This window comes from Danio rerio, chromosome 10 (assembly GCF_049306965.1).
Source record: "Danio rerio strain Tuebingen ecotype United States chromosome 10, GRCz12tu, whole genome shotgun sequence".
Taxonomy (NCBI): Eukaryota; Metazoa; Chordata; class Actinopteri; order Cypriniformes; family Danionidae; genus Danio; species Danio rerio.
The window spans coordinates 9,522,749-9,542,500 of NC_133185.1; the positions used below are offsets into that span (position 1 = coordinate 9,522,749).

Genomic DNA, 19,752 nt, shown 5'->3' on the forward strand with positions numbered 1-19,752 from the left:
GTCCGCGACAATACCCTCACCCCCCCCGCCCACAGTTCGCGTCTAGGGTGGCAGGATAGAGAGGGTGGCGTCCGCGACACTATCCTCACCACCCGCGCCCTCAGTAATATCCGCGACTAATAGAGAGGGCGGTGTCCGCGACAATACCCTCACCACCCGCGCCCTCAGTTCGCGTCTAGGGCACCAGGATAGAGAGGGCGGCGTCCGCGACACTACCCTCACCACCCGCGCCCTCAGTAATATCCACGACAAATAGAGAGGGCGGTGTCTGCGACACTATTCTCACCACCCGCGCCCTCAGCTTGCTCCAGCCCTGGTATTCTGTGTGACATGCTTGTATGCTCCCACCAAATTGCCTTTGGGAAATTAATAAAGACTGACAGACTGACTGATTGACTGATTGACTGACTGACTGACTGACTGACTGACTGACTGACTGACTGACAATAAGGGTGAAAAAAAACGAACACAATACTAGCATGATTAAACACACTGCTTACATGATTCTGATGGTCTGATAACGCAAACTTTTCTTGTCTTAAAACTGTGCTTACAGTATACAATAAGCTTATGAACACATTCTTTTTATTTTTTATATATATTTTTAAAAGGGTATCTTGAGTAACCAGGGTTTCTTAGAGGGCTCACAAAAGAACGCTCGGTTTGGGACAGCCATCGCTGCTGTCCCAGATCTCAACCTGGACGGCTTCAGTGATGTGGTTGTTGGAGCGCCAATGGAGGCCAATGACCAAGGTGCCATTTACATCTACTATGGTCACAGAAAAAGCATAAAAAAGCAGAGCTCACAGGTAAAATGACACACTTGACAAACTCCTTAACACGCATTAAATATATTCAAGTGCCAAAACTCATACTATTCTAACAAATTCAGAGAATCGTTGGAGGGAAACTGGACTCAGCTCTGAAGTTCTTCGGCCGCTCTCTGGACGGCAGTGGAGATATGAACGGAGACTCGATCCCAGATGTCGCAGTGGGGGGTTTTGGGAAAGTCGTCCAACTCTGGTGAGAAATTGAACACATCAGGCATCATTTCACTGTGGACACCAATTGATTTTCATACTTTGCGAGGGTGTAAAACAGCCTGATTCGATCACTGTAACATGACACCAGTCTAATTTGTAATACTTCATTAACTTCAACAATCGGGTTAAGTGGGGAACAGCTGCATCGACGGCCTCAGTCATGGTGTGATATTTGGACGTGTTTGAGGCCAAGGAAAAGATCGCTCCAGCTGTCCACTGGAATCCCATTTTTCACCTCAACAATCCTCTAAGCATCAGCTTTCTGTGGGACTCTTCTGTTTGTTCCAAAACCCATAAATCAATTGACGGTTGAGTTTTAATTGATGCATTCTTGAGCTTTTTCATTATATAATGCATTTGGTTTTAGGAGTCGAGGTCTGGCTGTGGTCACGGCCAAGGTTTCCTTCACCCCTGATAAGATCAGTATCTTGAGTAAACCGTGTCGCTACAGTGGCCGGCAGGTGTCCTGCTTTAAGGCTAAAGCATGCTTCAGTGCAACCTTTAAGCCAACAAACTCTATCAGGCTAATCGGTAAGGATACTGATTCTGATCTCCTTTTAGTTGATGGACACGTTTGGTCAAAGGAAGTGACGTATTTCATTGTTTCTTTCTACAAACAGATGTCAAGTACAACCTGACGCTGGATGCAGATCTGCAGGATTCCCGGGTCAGTCCTAGAGGTTATTTCAGCAACTTGGAACGGGTCATCCAGAAAGGCATCACAGTCTCTGCACAGGACTTGTGTGAAGAGCATGAGGTCTACGTGCAGGAGACCCCTGACCTCGTCAACTCAATTGCCTTGCGTGTGGACGTATTTCTCGGCAATCCAGATGCAAACCCAGTTCTGGATGTCTTCAGTCCTAATGCATGGGAGTTTTTTGTAAGTTTGCCAAAAAAAATTTTTGACTTTTAAAGGTGCCATATAATGAAAATCTGGAAATACCAAGGCATCACTAAATAATACAAATTTAGTACATGTAAATGATAAACTGTAAGTCTTAAACACCATTGTTTCTTTGGTCTCACTGAAATTCCACGAGTGTAACAGGCCTGTAGCCAGCCTGGTGAGAGGGATGGTTCTTTTTTTTCTCAAAAAGTGGAACTTTTTGTTGTTATACGCCCCCTTTTCTATTTAATTCTGAGATTTAAATGCTGCATTTTTGTGACATTTTAAGCACTATTTTTATTTTTGTCCAAAATTCATAAAAACCAACAATAGCCAAAGTAGTATTCAAATTTATTTTAATATGGCCCACTTTTGGTGCTTCACACCTTTTTATTGGTCATTTTTGTTTCAAGAATAAGGTCCAAGATTTAGAATAAAAGTTAATTGTGAAATGTCTTCTCTATTTAAAAACAATACAGTAGCGAAAGATGACCACTTAAATCAGATTATAAAATTAAAATATGTGTTAGCTTTAGCCAAAACTGATTAGCTAAAATCACGCCAACAGAGGATTCCACTTGTTTCTTAAAGTCTTTTTCAATGGGTTATTTTTACTATTAAAAATGGCATAGCTTTCCCAGAGATGGGTTGCGGCTGAAAGGGCATCCCCTCCATAAAAACGTGCTGGATAAGTTGGTGGTTCATTCCGCTGTGGCGACCCCGGATTAATAATGGGACTAAGCCGACAAGAAAATGAATGAATGAATGAAGATGTCATAGCAATCAAAATAGGACAAATGAGCTTATGTATGGGGCAAATTCTGGACCTTTCTCAGTGAGTGGATCTTCCGAACCACCCAAACCCCCCCTGCCAACGGGCCTCTGTAAAATCCTGACAAAATACAGGCCACTCAGAAAAAAAAACACAGACTCTAACGATCCTCATTGGATCATTAATATGCAATGATAGGCTAAGTTTTATGGGCCAAAAAGTTTTCAAAAAAGTGAGATTACAGAAATTAATTTTATGTTTATCTAAGCTTTTATTTAACATACTATATATGTGAGACTCTCATTTTGGAAACAGGACTGGCAGGGAGAATAAACAGAAGCCGTTTTGTGAAGCAGACAGTCATGCATGACGACACAATGTTTACAGCTCGTCAGAATGCAAAATGCAGGATATACAGATTACAATTTATTCAGGACCACCTAGAATAAAGTCTGTTTGAGTGTATCTTTTGTTGTGTGAAATTTGCTGTGCATGTTTTTAATGAGGCAACAGAAACACGTACTGATAAAATTAGTGTTTAATTACATTAATCATTTAATACTTACTGTGATTTGTTTTGAGTAAAAGGATGCCAAAAAACTTTATAAAGCTCCTGTTTATGAAGAGGTTGATAATAATATCTGCCTATGTTTTTAGATATGTTAAAACTTTAAAATACAACTCTAAATACATCTTTTCGTTCCCCTTTGCTTGAGTATATAATATTTTTGCTTTATGCAGTTATAAAATATAAAATAGTATTTCAGGGAACAACTTACCATATTACCATATAGATTTTGTATGAATTGATTGCTATTTTTATTGGTAATGAGTGAACATCTAGAATTAAAACTTTTATCAAAACTTAAAGTGAGCCTTTGCAGACTTTTTAGGTTGTCACTAAAACCAAAGGCTTCTGAATTCTACTCACATCTTTTTTAAGAGTGTGGTTCACTGTAACGGATATTTAAATGTTTTTACGCATGTTGTATGTAAAATATAAACTATAAATTGCTTCTATGATTAATACTTTTACTTTGAATACTATTACATTTAAATAATTTTATTAGGGTGTTCTAAAACAGCTGGAATTTTCAACTTATAGTTTGGCTTAGTTTCTGAAAAATTCTGTAATATCATCACAATACTGCTGTTTCCATGTATACTATATATTTAACACTGTGTGAGACAATATTTTAAAGATATGTGGACTTTGTTTGGAAAATAAGTATCTATAATTAATTTGTAATCGTATTAATGCCTAAAACATTATTTGCTTACCAACCAACAACACTATATGCATATCTAATTAAACTAGTTCCTACTGTTTATATATACTTTTTGGAATCTCTCAAAACTTACAGCCCCTTGTAGCCAAGTTCGAAAATGTCCATGAAGAATAGGAGAACACATAATCTTCGTACAGAAACCTGTCCCTAAACGCTTGTTGTTGTGTGTTTGTATCTCTGGGTTTGGTCTAGATCCCGTTCTCGAAAGACTGTGGCCAAGATGACGTCTGCTTGAGTGACCTGGTGTTGACTGTGGAGAGTGAAGAGAAACTTGGGTAAGAGTCTCTCCAGAACATGACCTAAACAAAAATTGGTAATAAATCATCTCTTACAAGGGATGTGAAGTTTATATGTGTTTGGCAGGTTTCTAGTTAACAGACCCTCAGTTTGTTTCGCAAAACATCCACCAACAGCTTAAACAGAGCCAATCCTCATTTGGTGTTAAAAAAAACATATAAGCAAAAAATAAAATAAAAAAAAACAATGTTCATTTTAATTCAATGAATATACAAACTGATTCAAAATAAGTCAAAACAGGAGGTTCTTTCAGACTGATTTACAAATGGATGGTATTTGATAGTACGGGTTTACTATTGTAAATTGAAAACATATTTAAAGGCATAGTTCATTAAAAACATACCATTCTGTCAACATTTACTTACCCTTCACTTGTTCAAAACCACTTTAGATTTCTTCCTTCTGTTAAACTGAAATAAGATAAAAGATATTTTCAAGCAAGCTGTAAAACTGGTAATCATTGACTTCCCAAATATGCATATTTTTATAATACACTTGTTTTCAGAAACGTAAAATGTAAAGTAAAAACTGAAGAATCATTTGATAGCATTAAACGTTTAGCATTTTTGAGGCACACATAGTTTAATTTACCTAAAATATAATGCATATTTAGTACATTAAGTACATAACTGGTTTGGAACCGCTTGAGGATGAGTAATTAGTACATTTTCATTTTAAATCACAACTGACTGTTGTTTATTCATAGTCCCTTTATTAATCAGGTGTCACCACTGCGAAATGAACCGCCAACTTATCCAGAGTATATTTTACGCAATGTATGACCTTACAGCCACAACCCGGCACTGCACCCATACACTCCGCATTCACACACATACACTTTGGCCAATTCAACTATTTCAATTTTCCTATAGCACGTCTTTAATTCATTTTCCGCTGTAGCTGTAGCACATAATAGATGCAAAACTAGCATGGTTACAAAACAAACTAATAATAAATAAATATATACAGTTGAAGTCAGAATTATTATTATTACCCTTTTTTCTTTTATAAATATTTCCCAAATGATGTTTAACAATCCAAGGAAATTTTCACAGTATGTCTGATAATATTTTTTTTTTTCTGGAGAAAGTCTTATTTGTTTTAAAAGCAGTTTTAAACTTTTTAATAACCATTTTAGGTTCAAAATTATTAACCCCTTTAAGATTTTTTCTACTGTCTACAGAACAAACCATCGTAATACAATAACTAATTTCCCTAACCTAACCTGCCTAGTTAACCTAATTAACCTAGTTAAGCCTTTAAATGTCACTTTAAACTGTATAGAAGTGTCTTAAAAAATATCTAGTCAAATATTATGTACTGTCTTTAGATTAGTTTAGATTAGATTAGATTTAACTTTATTGTCATTACACATGTACAAGTACAAGGGACCGAAATGCAGTATCATCATGGCAAAGGTAAAATAATCAGTTATCAGAGATGAGTTATTAAAGCTATTATGTGTAGAAATGTGTTGAAAAACATCTTCCCTCTGTTAAACAGAAATTGTAGGAAAAATTAAAAGGGGTTATGTGTGTATATATAGGAATATCTATAAGAAGCTTTTACAATATTATATTTGTGCATACACATTAGTTTAGTCAGTACTGAAGCCAAATTTAGAGCTTATCTAACAAAATAACTTACCATCATGTTCACAAATTATTAACCCAAATTTATGTTTATAAAAATATTAAATACAATTTTCAAAAATGGCAAAAATCAAGAGGAACAAAAATGTATACAATTTTGTTGAAATGTAGTTTGTAAAAAAAAAATCAATATTTTGCATGAATTTTAATGTAATATCTTTCCATTTCTAAAGATTTTAATATTTAATATATTATTTTAATAAATATATCTGTTTAATAAATCTGTTTTGTTCAAATGCACCAATATATATTACCCATATTTACTGAGAAATGGATAAAAATATTCCTTTTCAAAATGGGGTGTACTGATATATCCTAAGCACTGTACTTGTCTGAACACATTTACCCACATTTTGCACTCATTCATATGTGTTATCTTCTAGGCTACTACAGTACATTGTTATTGTTCACTTTTTTGCACACTTGAATTATATTTAGTTATCAGTGTGATTAACAGTGCATGACAAGTTTTGTTAATAATAATAATAATTTTACTATTGTCATCGTTGTTGTTGTAAATTAAATAAAAATTGATAATTCCATTTACTTTAAATTCAAAAAACAAGTAGTTTTGTACAGTACTTTGACAGAAAACATTGAAAATAAAGACCTTGAATATTTTCTGGAGTAGATTTATTAGAGTATCTGTAGTTTTTTAACAAGTGAAGTTTTTTATAAACTTATTTCGAGAGGATCACGTGCTTATAATTGACACAGCTGGTCCCGCATTAGCTAAAGTATGAGTCTCCAATCAGACGATTCCTAAATTAGTGTAAATAACCAAAGTGTCTTACCTAAGTCATCTTCATCTTGAAGAATCCCCCCTTCCACCCCCTCTCCCCCTCTTTTCCTTTATAGGGCAGCACAGCGGGCCAATAGTTAGCACTGTTGCCTCACAGCAAGAATGTCTCTGGTTCGGGTCTTTACAGAGTTCATGTTCCCCCAGGTTCTCCGGTTTCCTTCCACAGTCCAAAAAACATGCGACGTAATGAAATTGACTCAACTTAATTAGCACAAAGACAAACTTCAACCAGCAGCACATCCTTATACCAATCAGTGGGGGGATGAGGGGATGTCCTCAAGATCTACCTGAGCTCAAACTCCCCTCTCGCCCTGCAAACGGGTGTGAGCCCCAGGCTTGAGGATATTATGAGCTTAGGGTTCTCTCCCAGGACAGCATGCCAAACAAGCTTTATTACCAATCATCAGCTAAGTGTGAACTCTTGAATGTGTTCAATTTATGTACTTCCTCCACCACTGCTTAAACATTAACAATGAAAAATGGTTGACACTGTTAATTCATATAAACTTATTGCATCTGCATACGTTTTCTATCAGATGCTAAAATGACAATGAAACATGCAACCTTAATTGCAAAGGTTTTCTGTCATCAGTTATTTTGTATTGGCATTTTTAAGTCCTAAAAAAAACAAGCTTAAATTCAATTTGCACCTTGCATACTTCCATGCAAATTTGTCCTGTTTATGAAATCTGAAACCTGGTCTTATATGTGTAATGTAAAAATACAAGGTTATAACATTACTTTTTTGTTGTTGTTTTTTTATATTTTTTTCAGTAAAACCCCACTGGTGGTCAGCCAAAACAAGAGAAGACTGTCCTTCACGGTGACGGTGATGAACAGGAAGGAAAATGCGTATAATACACGAGTGTCGGCCAGTTACTCCAGTAACCTGTTCTACTCCTCTGTTACACCACTGGTAAACCCTCATGCATGAATGCATATAGAGGCACTGATGTACCCCTGTGGTCTGTACTAATATCCACTTCTGTGGTCTTTTGTTTTATTTGCGCACAAATATTCTCCCGCTTGATAATATTGAACCACTGAGGGCATATGGTCTGTTTTGAAGATGTTTTATCGGTATTTTTTAAGATTTTAAATGGGGGGGAAGGGGTGGAGTGTTGAGTGGGTGTTTTTCTTTTTGATTGTCAATATAATTTAAATACTTTTTACAAATTAGCAATTTTATGAGACATTTTATTGTATAATTTCTCTCGAAATACTTTTCTACCTAACTGTCAGTTTGTAGCAACTCCACAATATTAATACAATTCAACTGCACAAGACTTAATGCAAAGAAAACTGCCCAGAACACTTTAGCAACAGTTTAACAACACCCTGAATACCAGCCAATACATCAAGGCAAGTGCATAGCAGTGCCTTAAAAACCCCTGGAAGGTATTTGAACATTTTAGCCTTAACCATCGGATATCATTGCCCTGGGTACTATCCAAAACATCTTTGCAACTGCATAGTAACATGCTGAAAATTACCCTCAAATGCATACTATTATTAAAAACATTTATGATATACTCTACAATCTTAATGTAATCCAATTGTTCAAAATATATTGCAATGACCAGGAAACCATCCAGAACTTCTAAGCAACAGCATAGCAACACCCTGGAAACCACCCAGAACCCAACTGCATAACAATCCCCTGGAAACAACTCAAGGAAAAAAAAAGCATAGCAATGTCCCTGAACCCACCCTGGCCACTTAAAGGTGCAATAATAATAATAATAATAATAATAGATGGATTGATAATAATAATACATCACTGTACAACATAAATAAATAAATAAATAAATAAATAAATATGCAACTTTAAAAAGTATAAAATAGAGAAGATGATAAAATACGAAAAAAAAAATATATATATATACAAATTTATCACCCAGTTGTTGAACTAGGTGTTGCAAAAAAAAAAAAAATCTAAGCACTTTTTCATCCGCCCCCCTCCTCTGACAACCACAGGTTGCCAGATTAACAACACTAACATGAGCAAGTAGGCCTGACTATCGAGAATATACCATAACTACACGCGACAAAAGGAATCTGTTCCATTTTAAAGGAGTTTTTGGCCAAACAATAACCTGGAATTTTTATTTTAGAATTTTTTTTTTTTTTTTTACCCACAGCTGAATAGCATAAATACTATAACAAAAATCACCTCAGGTAGTACTTATTGTGCCTTTTTCGATGTTAAATGCTACCAGTGTGAGTTTGAATAATAAGAAATGGACATCATTTGTATAAAATGCACAGTACACTTTTTATTTTCTCATTTTACTGGTAAAATATAAATGTGTGTATTTTAAAAAACATCTCCATCTCAGTTTATCACCGAGTTTCTAGCAATTCTTAAAATTTGTCATTCATGACTGAGCTGAAATCTAGAAGCTAATCTCACGTGTGCAAATCTTAGCTGTTTTCAACTGACCCTCTGGTTTTTCAGTTTTGCACACTTATTGTCTTCACACATATACAGTTGAATTCAGAATTATTAGCCCCCTTTTGATTTGATTTGATTTTTTTAAATATTTCCCAAATGATTTTTAACAGAGCAAGGAAATTTTCACAGTATGTCTGATAATATTTTTTCTTCTGGAGAAAGTCTTATTTGTTTTATTTCAGCGAGAATAAAAGCAGTTATTAATTTTTTTAAACAATTTTTGGGACAAAATTATTAGCCCCTTTAAGCAAATTTTTTTTCGATAATCTACAGAACAAACCATTGTTATACAATAACTTGCCTAATTACCCTAACCTGCCTAGTTCACCTTATAAACCTAGTTAAGCCTTTAAATGTCACTTGAAGCTGTACAGATGTGTCTTGAAAAATATCAAGTAAAATATTTTTTATTGTCATCATGTCAAAGATAAAATAAATCCGTTATTAGAAATACGTTTTTAAAACTATTATACTTAGAAATGTGCTGAAACAATCTTCCCTCCTTTAAACAGAAATTGGTGAAAAAAATAAACAGGCGCGCTAATAATACAGGGGGGCTAATAATTCTGACTTCAACTGTATATTTGGACCAAATAAGTTCTTTAGGATCTGTATCATTTGTCAAATAAATACTTGCAGGTTAAGGAAACAACATGAGAAGAAGTTGCCGCAGGACTTGGTGCAGATGAAAAGTAAAAATAAAAAGTGTTTATATAGACGTATAGGTAACTAGATAGAATAGACAGATAGATGTGCAACAGTCGTCAATCTGCTACGCGCTCCAGGTGCAGCCCATGTGAAACGCAAACGTCTGCACGCTGTTTCTGTTCTCCATTAACATTGCACAAAATAAGAGTTTGTGATTGGGTCAGCCCAATGGCAATAAACAAAAGAACCAATGTCACATGGGCTGGTCTGTCCGAAAAAAAAGCGCGTCACAGATTACCGCATTGTCAATTAGTTAGGCAGTAAAAAATGATATCACGTCGGCCCACAGGGAATAGTACGTCGGCCCACAGGGAAACTGACTGGCCTGCCAGATGGCCAGTCCACCCCAGGGTAGGTTTAAGGGAGGGTTAAAGTGTAAGGGATGGTTAACAGTGTAATTATAAATGTAATTACAGAAATTAGTTACAGATGTAATTACATGCATGTATTTAATCAATCATAAGTACAATGTAAAAAGATGTATTTACACAATAAGTACATTGTAACGAATAATTAATTTCAATGTAAGCACATGTTAGTTGAGGCCACTTAATATAAAGTGGGACCAAATTTACATTCAGAAGATGTGAGCATTCAAAATTTGCAGTTATTTTTGCCAATATGGATTAATAATTTTTATGACACTATCATTCACTTACCATCAGCCCTGACCACAGATCTGACCAATCAAATGCTCTATATAGTATCTGAAGCATCCTCTCCCTGCTTATTTGCCTTATTCTGAATGCAATTGCTCTTTTCTGCAAGTGTTTTAAAGGGCTATAAAACATCCCTTTTTCAGTTCAAGTCTATGTTAAAATTTATTTTAAAAAGTGCTTTATGATGGGTGTGGAGCGCTGCCAGCAGATTATTAGTAATTTCATATTAACTTAGCCACAAATTGTTATATCATTATAAAGATAATCATGTAAACACTGTAAATGAGGAGGACTTCTCACCTCAATCCCTGGGTCTGAATGCAGACACAGTAGATAGCAGTGCAGCGGGTCTCTTGCCCTGTCTATTCCAACCATTAACCCTGCTGGTAATCGGGAGGATTTTAAAAATAGGCGAACACAGCAGCACGGATATAGGTGATGTGTCTGAATGGTACCGAAGTCAACTAATAAAAGACAAAGTCCCCCATTCTCCAATTCTCGTACTGCTCTCCCAACAAAAATGCTTGCTGCAAACCAACAGCTTTGCTGTGTCGGCCCTGACAGCATCACAGAGAAAAACAGCAACAAACCCCGTGAATAATAGAAACAAACACATAACATTTTGACCCTTCATGAAAGGATAAATACTGCTTGCTGTATTGCCTTGCTTATCACCCAGTCATTGGGTATCACCACTTGGCAGGTTGCTTTGCCTTCAGAAAGCACGTGCAGTCATGAATAATTAAGAAGCAGGTTCTTCTCATAGGATAAGAAAACTCTGCTTTGAATACGAATGAGAAACCGACACGTCATCACTCCACTAGCAGATAAGTCACTGATTTTGATCCCGCCCCTAAAACTATTTTAAATCGAGAAGATGAAATTAGCTCAAAATTATCCATTAATAATTGTCTGTATTAACTGTAATAATTATCTGTGTTAACTTTTTTTAACAGTAGGCGTCTACAGACTGTAGCGTTTCTGCACTTTTACGCTTCTGAACAATGTTTAATATTGTATAAATAATCAATTAAGTTGCAGAAAGCTTCCTATCACCCATTTCCTTTCTGATTATCTAGGTCGAGGGGACAGAGGTGAAGTGCACACCAATAAAAGAATCAAATATTCTCATGTGCCAAGTGAGTTATCCAGCCCTCAGGACAGACCAACTGGTGAGACACACTTACAGTATAGCATATCAGCTTTAATATTAATTTCAGACTCATATGATTCTAATGGTTTTGTTTGTTTTTCACAGGCAACATTTGTGGTCAATTTTGATTTTAACCTGAATCAGATTAAAAAAGAGGCCAAAGTTGACTTTGAAGCTTTAAGGTACTGTAAAGTGCTAATACATGTATGTGAGAGTCTCTTAAAGGGATAGATCACCCGAAATTGAAAATGTACCTACCATTTACTCACCCTCTAGTGGTTCCATACCTTTATGAGTTTCTTTTTTTCTGTTGACCCCAAAAGAAGTGTGCAAAGAGTGTTGGAAACCGGTAGCCATTGACTTCCGTTTTGTCTTTCTATTGTCTGATAAAGACAGGAAGCAAGCCGAAAGAAAGCATGAGGAATGTTAATAGCAATCTTTTTTTTCCAAATACATTGTTTTGTGTTCAATAGAAAAAAGAAACTAGTAGAACTAGATAGTAGTAGATCTAGAACAGCTAGAAGTAAAGTAGATGATGAGAAACTTGTGCCAATGAGAGCACAGATGCAGAGGTTTAGTGAAATATGAAGAGATGATTCTGCTTAACAGTGTTTGTTTGCTTCTTTTTTGCTACAGCGACAGCACAGAGGAAACGCCTGCTGATAATAAGATCTCCATCTCCATTCCTGTGCAGTACAACTCTGAGATCATCCTCAGCAGGTCAGACAACACCTGACAGAAATACTTCATTCTGATTGGCCAGCTGTTTTTTTTCCCATAGTCTATGTAGATGTGCTAGCTTTTTGAACAGGGTTACTACAGTCCAACCCTCAAATTACATTGGATAATCGCAAATGTAGGGGTTTCATACACTCAAAACATAATGTTTGCTGTTTGTTTAAGCTACTTATTTAAAACGTGCTGAAAAAACACAATTGTTGAGGTTTTTTTGGGACAGTTTATTTGTTTTACGATCAATCCACTTAAATTTGCAAAAACAAATAAGTTATTTCTTCATATTGTCCTAACACAAACTGATTCTGTGGAATTGAATTATTTTATAGTATAAAGGAACCACAGGGTTATACCATGGTGTATTATTGTGACACTGATAGCGCTAAATATGGCAACTAAAATGTTTGAGCTTTCGAGTAAACGCTCATGTAGTTGAATGCGTTAGAATAGCCATCTACTTTTAGCCTGTTGACCTTATAAACGATCGTGATTAGATCAGAAAGTGCAAGAAAATGAAGGTATTAACACTTGGCTGCGTTGGATCAAAACACAGTCTGTAATAGTAGTTGCTGTCCACATGCTTATATGTGACCCTGGACCACAAAACTAGCCAACCAGTGTTGATTTTCGGAAAATGAGATTTATGCATGATCTGAAATTTAAATAAACAAGCTTCCCATTGATGTATACTTGGTCAGGGTAGGACAAAGTATTGCAGAGATATACAGTTGAAGTCAGAATCATTAGAGTCCCTGAATTATTAGCCCCCCTGTTTATTTTTTTCCTAATTTTTATTTAACGTAGAGAAGATTATTTCAGCACATTTCTAAACATAAGAGTTTTAATAACTCATCTCTAATAATTGATTTATTTTATATTTGCCATGATGACAGTAAATAATATTTGCCTAGATATTTTTCAAGACACTTCTATACAGCTTAAAGTGACATTTAAAGGCTTAACTAGGTTAATTAAGTTAACTAGGCAGGTTAGGGTAGTTAGGCAAGTTATTGTATAACGATGGTTTGTTCTGCGGACCATTGAAATAAATATGTATCTTAAAGGGGCTAATAATTTTGTCCTTGCTTTTTTAATGCTTTTTTAAAATTAAAAACTGCTTTTATTCTAGCCAAAATAAAACAAATAAGACTTTTTCCAAAAGAAAAAATATTATCAGATATACTGTGAAAATTTCATCTGTTAAACAACATTTGGGAAATATTTACAAAAGAAAACAAAATTCAAAGGGGGCCTAATAATTCTGACTTCAGCTGTAGCTATTTGTGTACGAATCTGATGCTTCAAAAAAAAAAGAGAAAATCACATTTAAAGATCTTAGCAATGCACAATATCAATCAAAAATAGTTTTGATATATTTACAGTAGAGAATGTACAAAATATATTCATGAAACATCATCTTTATTTATCTTTTTATTTAATTTTTTAGTAAGCAGGGATGCTTTGAGAAGAAATACGTTCATTTTGATTAACTCTTTTTTCAAATAGATGTTTTTCTTTTTAAATGTTTATTTATAAATAAATGTATATATACTAATTGAATTGATATGCACAAATATGACCGATAAATGAGATGTTTCTTGAGAAAAATTTTCATTTTAAATGACATTATATTTAAACTATATATATATATATATAAAAAAAAATGTTAAAATATATATATAGTATAAATGACTAATAATCAACACTGAAAATAACAGTAATTGGTTAGAAAGTGTTGGCATGTTGTATTTGATATGAACATTGTAGTTGGCATGAATATTATATTTCTATTCTGTGCAAACACTTTTTTCCAACATCTTTTTAAAAATAATAGATTTCATAACTAATTTATAATTAATTTATTTTTTATTCACCATGATGATGGCACATACTATTGTACTAGTTATTTTTGCAAGAAATAGAGCAATTTAAAATTTTATTTTCTTTAGCTGTATTATTAGTTTATTTTCAAGGCAAGTTATTGGATAACAGAGAAAATGGGGCTAATAATGTTGACTATGAATTGTTCCAAAAAATTAAAAAACTGTTATTCCATGCAAAGAAGAAAGAAAGAAAGAAAGAAAGAAAGAAAGAAAGAAAGAAAGAAAGAAAGAAAGAACTTTTTAACAAAAATATTAGAATTTTAAAAAAATCACAACGCTGGACTAAGCTATACGTTTTCGATTAATATCTTTCTTATACTTTCATTTCCTCAGAGAATCAAACATAGACGTTTATTTACTTGAAAAAGACAACAACTTCCTCACCACAGTGCAGAACTACAAGGACATTGGGCCCGATTTTAACTTTAATCTAAAGGTGAAAATAAACTTTTAAGATGGTTCTCTACCACCACCTGTTGGCTCACTTTGAAAATGAAGCTCAATGTAATAATCCAGCCAAACATGAGTGTGTGTGTATGTTACCACAGGTTTCTACAGGAACTGTCCCGGTCAGTCTGGTTTACCTCAATATCTCGCTTCCCAACAACACGAGAGCTGGAAATCCTCTCCTGTACACAAGCAGGATTAAAACATCACCTGTGAGCAACTCAGTTCAACTATAGTGAAACAATAACACATTCCAACATCAATATACACTGGCAGGCCACTTTATAAGGTACACCTTTCCAACTGCTAGTTAATGTTAATTTCTAACCAGCCAATCACAAGGCTGCAACTCAATGGCTTTAGGCATGTAGACACGGTCAAGATGATCTGCTGCAGTTCAATCCCAGCATCAAAATGGGGAAGGTGGCATGTTTGTTGGTGCCAAAGGGCTGTTCTGAGTATTTCAGAAACTGCTGATCTACTAGGATTTTTACGCACAACTCTATCAAGGGTTTACAGAGAATGGTCCGAAAAAGAGAAAATATCCAGTGAGTGGCAGTTCTGTGGGCGCAAATGCCTTGCTGATGCCAAAGGTCAGAGGAGAATGGCCAGACTGGTTCCAGCTGATAGAAAGGCAGGAGTAACTTAAATAACCACTCGTTACAACCGAGGTATCAAAGTCCCTTTAAGGCACGGCCATCTTTGAAATGCCTCTCGGGCAGTATGCTCGGGCATTCTCTCTATATGGGGAAACATCAAATTCTCCAAAACTACTTTCCAAGCTTACGATTACATTTCATATTATCAATGACCAATTAAATTATACAACAACTATTTATTTAATTTCATTTCTAAATGTTCGTATCACACAAAATATGAAGAAACTCACATCTGGTCCAAGCCCCTTCCCCCAAGAATTGTCATTCTATAGCGATCGCTGATTGGCTCCTGTACTAAAAGGCGGGGCTTAATTCGCCATATTAACCTTGAGGTGGATAGACTACAGCAGCAGAGGACCACACCGGGTGGCACTCCTGTCAGCTAAGAACAGGAAACTGAGGCTACAATTCACTCAGGCTCACCAAAATTGGACAAAAGAAGATTGGAAACATGTTCCCTGGTATGATGAGTTTCGATTTCTGCTGCGACATTCAGATGGTAGGGTCAGAATTTGCCATCAACAACATGAAAGCATGGATCCATCCTGCCTTGTATGAGCAGTTCAGGCTAGTGGCGGTGGTGTAATGGTTTGGGGGATATTTTCTTGGCACACTTTGGGCCCTTTAGTACCAACTGAGGATCATGTCAACGCCACAGCCCACCTGAGTATTGTTGCTGACCATGTCCATCCCTTTATGACCACGGTGTACCCATCTTCTGATGTCTACTTCCAGCAGTAGAACACACCATTTCATATAGTCATTTGAGAATCATCTCAAACTGGTTTTGTGAACATGACAATGAGTTCACTGTACTCAAATGGCCTCCACAGTCACCAGAATTCAATCCAAAAGAGCACCTTTGGGATGTGGTGGACCGGGAGAGTCGCATCATGGATGTGCAGCCAACAAATCTGCAGCAACTGCGTGATGCTATCATGTCAATATGGAGCAAAATCTCCATATTGGAATATTTACAGTACATTGAGTCTATGCCTTGAAGGATTAAGGCAATTCTGAAGGCAAAAGGGTTTTATTGGACCAGTCCTAGTAAGGTGTACCTAATAAAGTGGCCGGTAAGTGTACACTCAAACATTATTGTCCAGTTTAGGGAAACTAAAATTGGCACTATAACACTAGCAGCAAAATTTCATGTACACATTACCAGTTTTACAATCATAATACAAACAAACATAAACATGCAGCTGATATTTATTTGACAATAACATTTCCTTTCTCAGGCGGACAAAATCCTCTGTAAAGACAACGATCTGATCGACCCTCTGAAGATCAGTGTAAAACCTCATTCAGCCCGATTTACTGAGGAGAGCTTCAGAGGAACAGATGAACTGGTCAGTCCAAAACATTAGCTTTGGCTGGATGTTATTGATCATGACGCATGCAGGAAGCGCTAATGGATGAAGTATGAAATGATTTGTGTGATAGTGTTTTTAATCAGATCTCCATTAGGTTGTTGACTAATCCCGTCTCATGATTACAAATAACAGGATGTCTAGAAATTTCCATCCTCAGAGCCGTAGCTGTGTTCATCATCTGTTGACCATCCACAGAACTGCAGGACGGCCTCATGTCGCGCAGTGCAGTGTACGCTAAAGGACCTGGACCAAAAGAGCGATTATTACATCAACGTCACCACAAACATATGGAACGGCACCTTTGTGATGGTGAGTTCAGAAGATCAGCCCGGGTTAATACTAAAGGGGAAATTAGTGTTAAAACTATTTTTCACTTCCCCACTCTTTCATGAACAGCAGATTCAAGGACATTTTAAAGCACTGTTAATTTCCACTAGCATATGTAGCGCCATGACATGTCCTTACTGTGCTTAGCATTTCACTTACACTTATTTATTACATTAAAACTTCAGAGTAAAGGTGTTTTGAATTCGTCATTTTCCAAAAATGTTGACCGTTTTTAAACAGTCATTTTCAAAGAACTTGAGTAAAACTTGTTCAATTCAATATTTGCAATATTTAAATGTGGTTTCTGAAATACACTACCTGACAAAAGTCTTGTTGTCGATCCCAGTTGTAAGAGCAACAAATAACAACTTGACTTTTAGTTGATCATTTGAAAAAGTGGCAGAAGGTAGACCTTTCTGATGAATCATCTGTTGAACTGCATCCCAATCATCACAAATACTGCAGAAGACCTATTGAAACCTGCATGGACCCAAGATTCTCACACAAATCAGTCAAGTTTGGTGAAGGAAAAAATCATGGTTTGGGATTACATTCAGTATGGGGCATCCAAGAGATCTGCAGAGTTTATGGCAACATCAACAGCCTGAGGTATCAAGACATTTGTGCTGCCCATTACATTACAAACCACAGGAGGGCAAATTCTTCAGCAGGATAACACTCCTTCTCATACTTCAGCCTCCACATCGATGTTCCTAAAAGCAAACAAAGTCATCGTACCACAGGATTGGCCAGCCCAGTCACCAGATATGAACGTTAATGAGCATGCCTGGGGTAAGATGGAGGAGGCATTGAAAATGAATCCAAAGAATCTTGATGAACTATGGGAGTCCTGCATGAATGCTTTCTTTGCTATTCCAGATGACTGTATTAAGGAGTTATCTGAGTCACTGTGATGTATGGATGCAGTTCTCCAAGCTCATGGGAGTCACAATACACAATATTCATTCTTTTTCCACTGCAGCATGACTTTATATTCTATGCCGTACATTATTTCTGTTAAATGACAAGACTTTTCTCTAAGCAAAGTCAGACCTTACTGTATTAAATAATTTAAAAATCAAGGAAAGATCATATTTTATTTTGATTTTTCATTGGAGAATCCTTAACATTTGAATATATTCTAATCTGAGTTCCAGAATAACACAAACAAAAAAAAGTCCTATATTACAGGAAGAGAAACGAACAGCAGTTTTCATTTTTAGTTGAACTCACCTTTAAACTGTGTGTGTGTTCATTTCTCCAATCAAGGCTGATTTCCTGTACGTTGTGCTCTCTGTGAGAGCTGACATAGAGACGTCTCAACCAGACCTGCTCTTTATAGAACAGAAACAACTAAAGGTAAAGGCAAAACACTGAAGGAAATATTGAAAGCTTTTGCTCAAATATAAATCTGACATAATAGCTATCATTGCCATCATACATGACAGGTTGAAGTCAAAGTTAGCAAACCTGGAGCTAAAGCAGATGTTCCAGTGGGTGCCATTGTGGGAAGCATCATCGGTGGTCTGCTATTACTGGCTCTAGCTGTCGCAGTGCTTTACAAGGTACTTTATTTACCATTTTAGCTTTAGCATTATCATTTTAGAACTGTAAAAAAAAAAAAGAAAAAACATTTTAATCTTGATATTTTGAATTTTGTGATTCACAAGTGTTTTCCGTTTATTTACGGTTGTGAATTGCATTTTGGAACTATGGTCTCTGATTTGTCGAATTTGGGTGTTGAAAATTCAACTCTACAGTTTAACAAAGTGACTTTTACTGATATTTTATTAGCTTGAAATAATATAATGTATAAGAAATAATATAGAATAAAAATAAGTCTGAAAATAATTGAAAATGGACTGGCAGTTTATTACAATTACAGTCTGTTCAAAATGTTCATAAAAGTCACTTTTTACAACTTTTCAATGTTAAAAGTTGTTTGAAGAAAGATGAAGGTCTAATCATGTAAAATAAAAACATTTTTAAAAAACTGGGAAAAATAAAAAGTAAAAACATGTATTACAGAAAACTGCTCATTTCCATGTATTTACAGTGTAGTACACTAGTGTAATTGTGTACACTTATCAATCAATTGTTTATATCCAGCTTGGATTCTTCAAGAGGAAATATCAACCCTTGATGAAGGGTGAGGAAAATGGAGCAGAAGTCCAAGAATTGCAGGAAAACAATGAGGCGTCCGGAGAGATGAGCTGAGACTACTTTCTTCTTTGATAAAATGGCAAGAAAAGAGTTTGGATGGTGAACTGGGTTTTCTAAAAGTGCCGGTGCGATTACAGTGCAGCGTTTGAAATCTTATAGTGGCATTTCAAACTTGTTCATCTCTTGTAGCTTTTTCTTTGCAAGTCTTGAACGCCAGCAAAGGTTTTGGGGCTCAAACATACCATTTTTTACTTGTTCTCCGCATGGCTAGTGCTTCATCATTTACTCATCCTCCTAGACCTGAGTGTCTGTTCTGTTGAATGCAAAGGAAGAATTAAGAATGTTGAAAAAACAAAAACAGCTGACTTCCATAGTATTTTTGCTGTATTTTTACTATGGATGTCAAGGACTGTTTTTCGCAAAATTCGTCAGAATATCTTCTGTTT

At 35.7% G+C, this 19,752-nt stretch overlaps 1 protein-coding gene and 1 long non-coding RNA gene across 2 annotated transcripts in view; one reads left to right on the forward strand and one right to left on the reverse strand.

The window, feature by feature from the left end:
* The window catches only part of itga2.2 (integrin, alpha 2 (CD49B, alpha 2 subunit of VLA-2 receptor), tandem duplicate 2), a 56,564-nt gene that overhangs the window by 36,022 nt on the left and 790 nt on the right, over nt 1-19,752 (forward strand). Inside the window, exons 14-29 of the mRNA XM_003199304.7 lie at nt 612-809; nt 893-1,023; nt 1,411-1,574; nt 1,664-1,923; nt 4,183-4,265; nt 7,516-7,657; nt 11,643-11,735; nt 11,822-11,898; nt 12,353-12,436; nt 14,668-14,770; nt 14,883-14,993; nt 16,682-16,792; nt 17,012-17,125; nt 18,413-18,502; nt 18,592-18,708; nt 19,253-19,752. The exon at nt 19,253-19,752 is cut by the window's right edge and continues 790 nt beyond it. Coding sequence (XP_003199352.2) covers nt 612-809; nt 893-1,023; nt 1,411-1,574; nt 1,664-1,923; nt 4,183-4,265; nt 7,516-7,657; nt 11,643-11,735; nt 11,822-11,898; nt 12,353-12,436; nt 14,668-14,770; nt 14,883-14,993; nt 16,682-16,792; nt 17,012-17,125; nt 18,413-18,502; nt 18,592-18,708; nt 19,253-19,360 — 1,986 coding nt within the window. The 3' untranslated portion in view covers nt 19,361-19,752. The remainder of the gene's footprint in view (nt 1-611; nt 810-892; nt 1,024-1,410; nt 1,575-1,663; nt 1,924-4,182; nt 4,266-7,515; nt 7,658-11,642; nt 11,736-11,821; nt 11,899-12,352; nt 12,437-14,667; nt 14,771-14,882; nt 14,994-16,681; nt 16,793-17,011; nt 17,126-18,412; nt 18,503-18,591; nt 18,709-19,252) is intronic.
* On the reverse strand, nt 571-19,619 carry LOC141376310 (uncharacterized). Its single transcript, XR_012386136.1, has 9 exons — nt 19,549-19,619; nt 18,614-18,751; nt 18,377-18,472; nt 17,462-17,856; nt 14,919-14,963; nt 4,653-4,697; nt 4,323-4,420; nt 4,064-4,240; nt 571-1,020 (listed from the first exon to the last, which is right to left on the reverse strand). It is a non-coding gene; the product is annotated as an uncharacterized lncRNA (long non-coding RNA).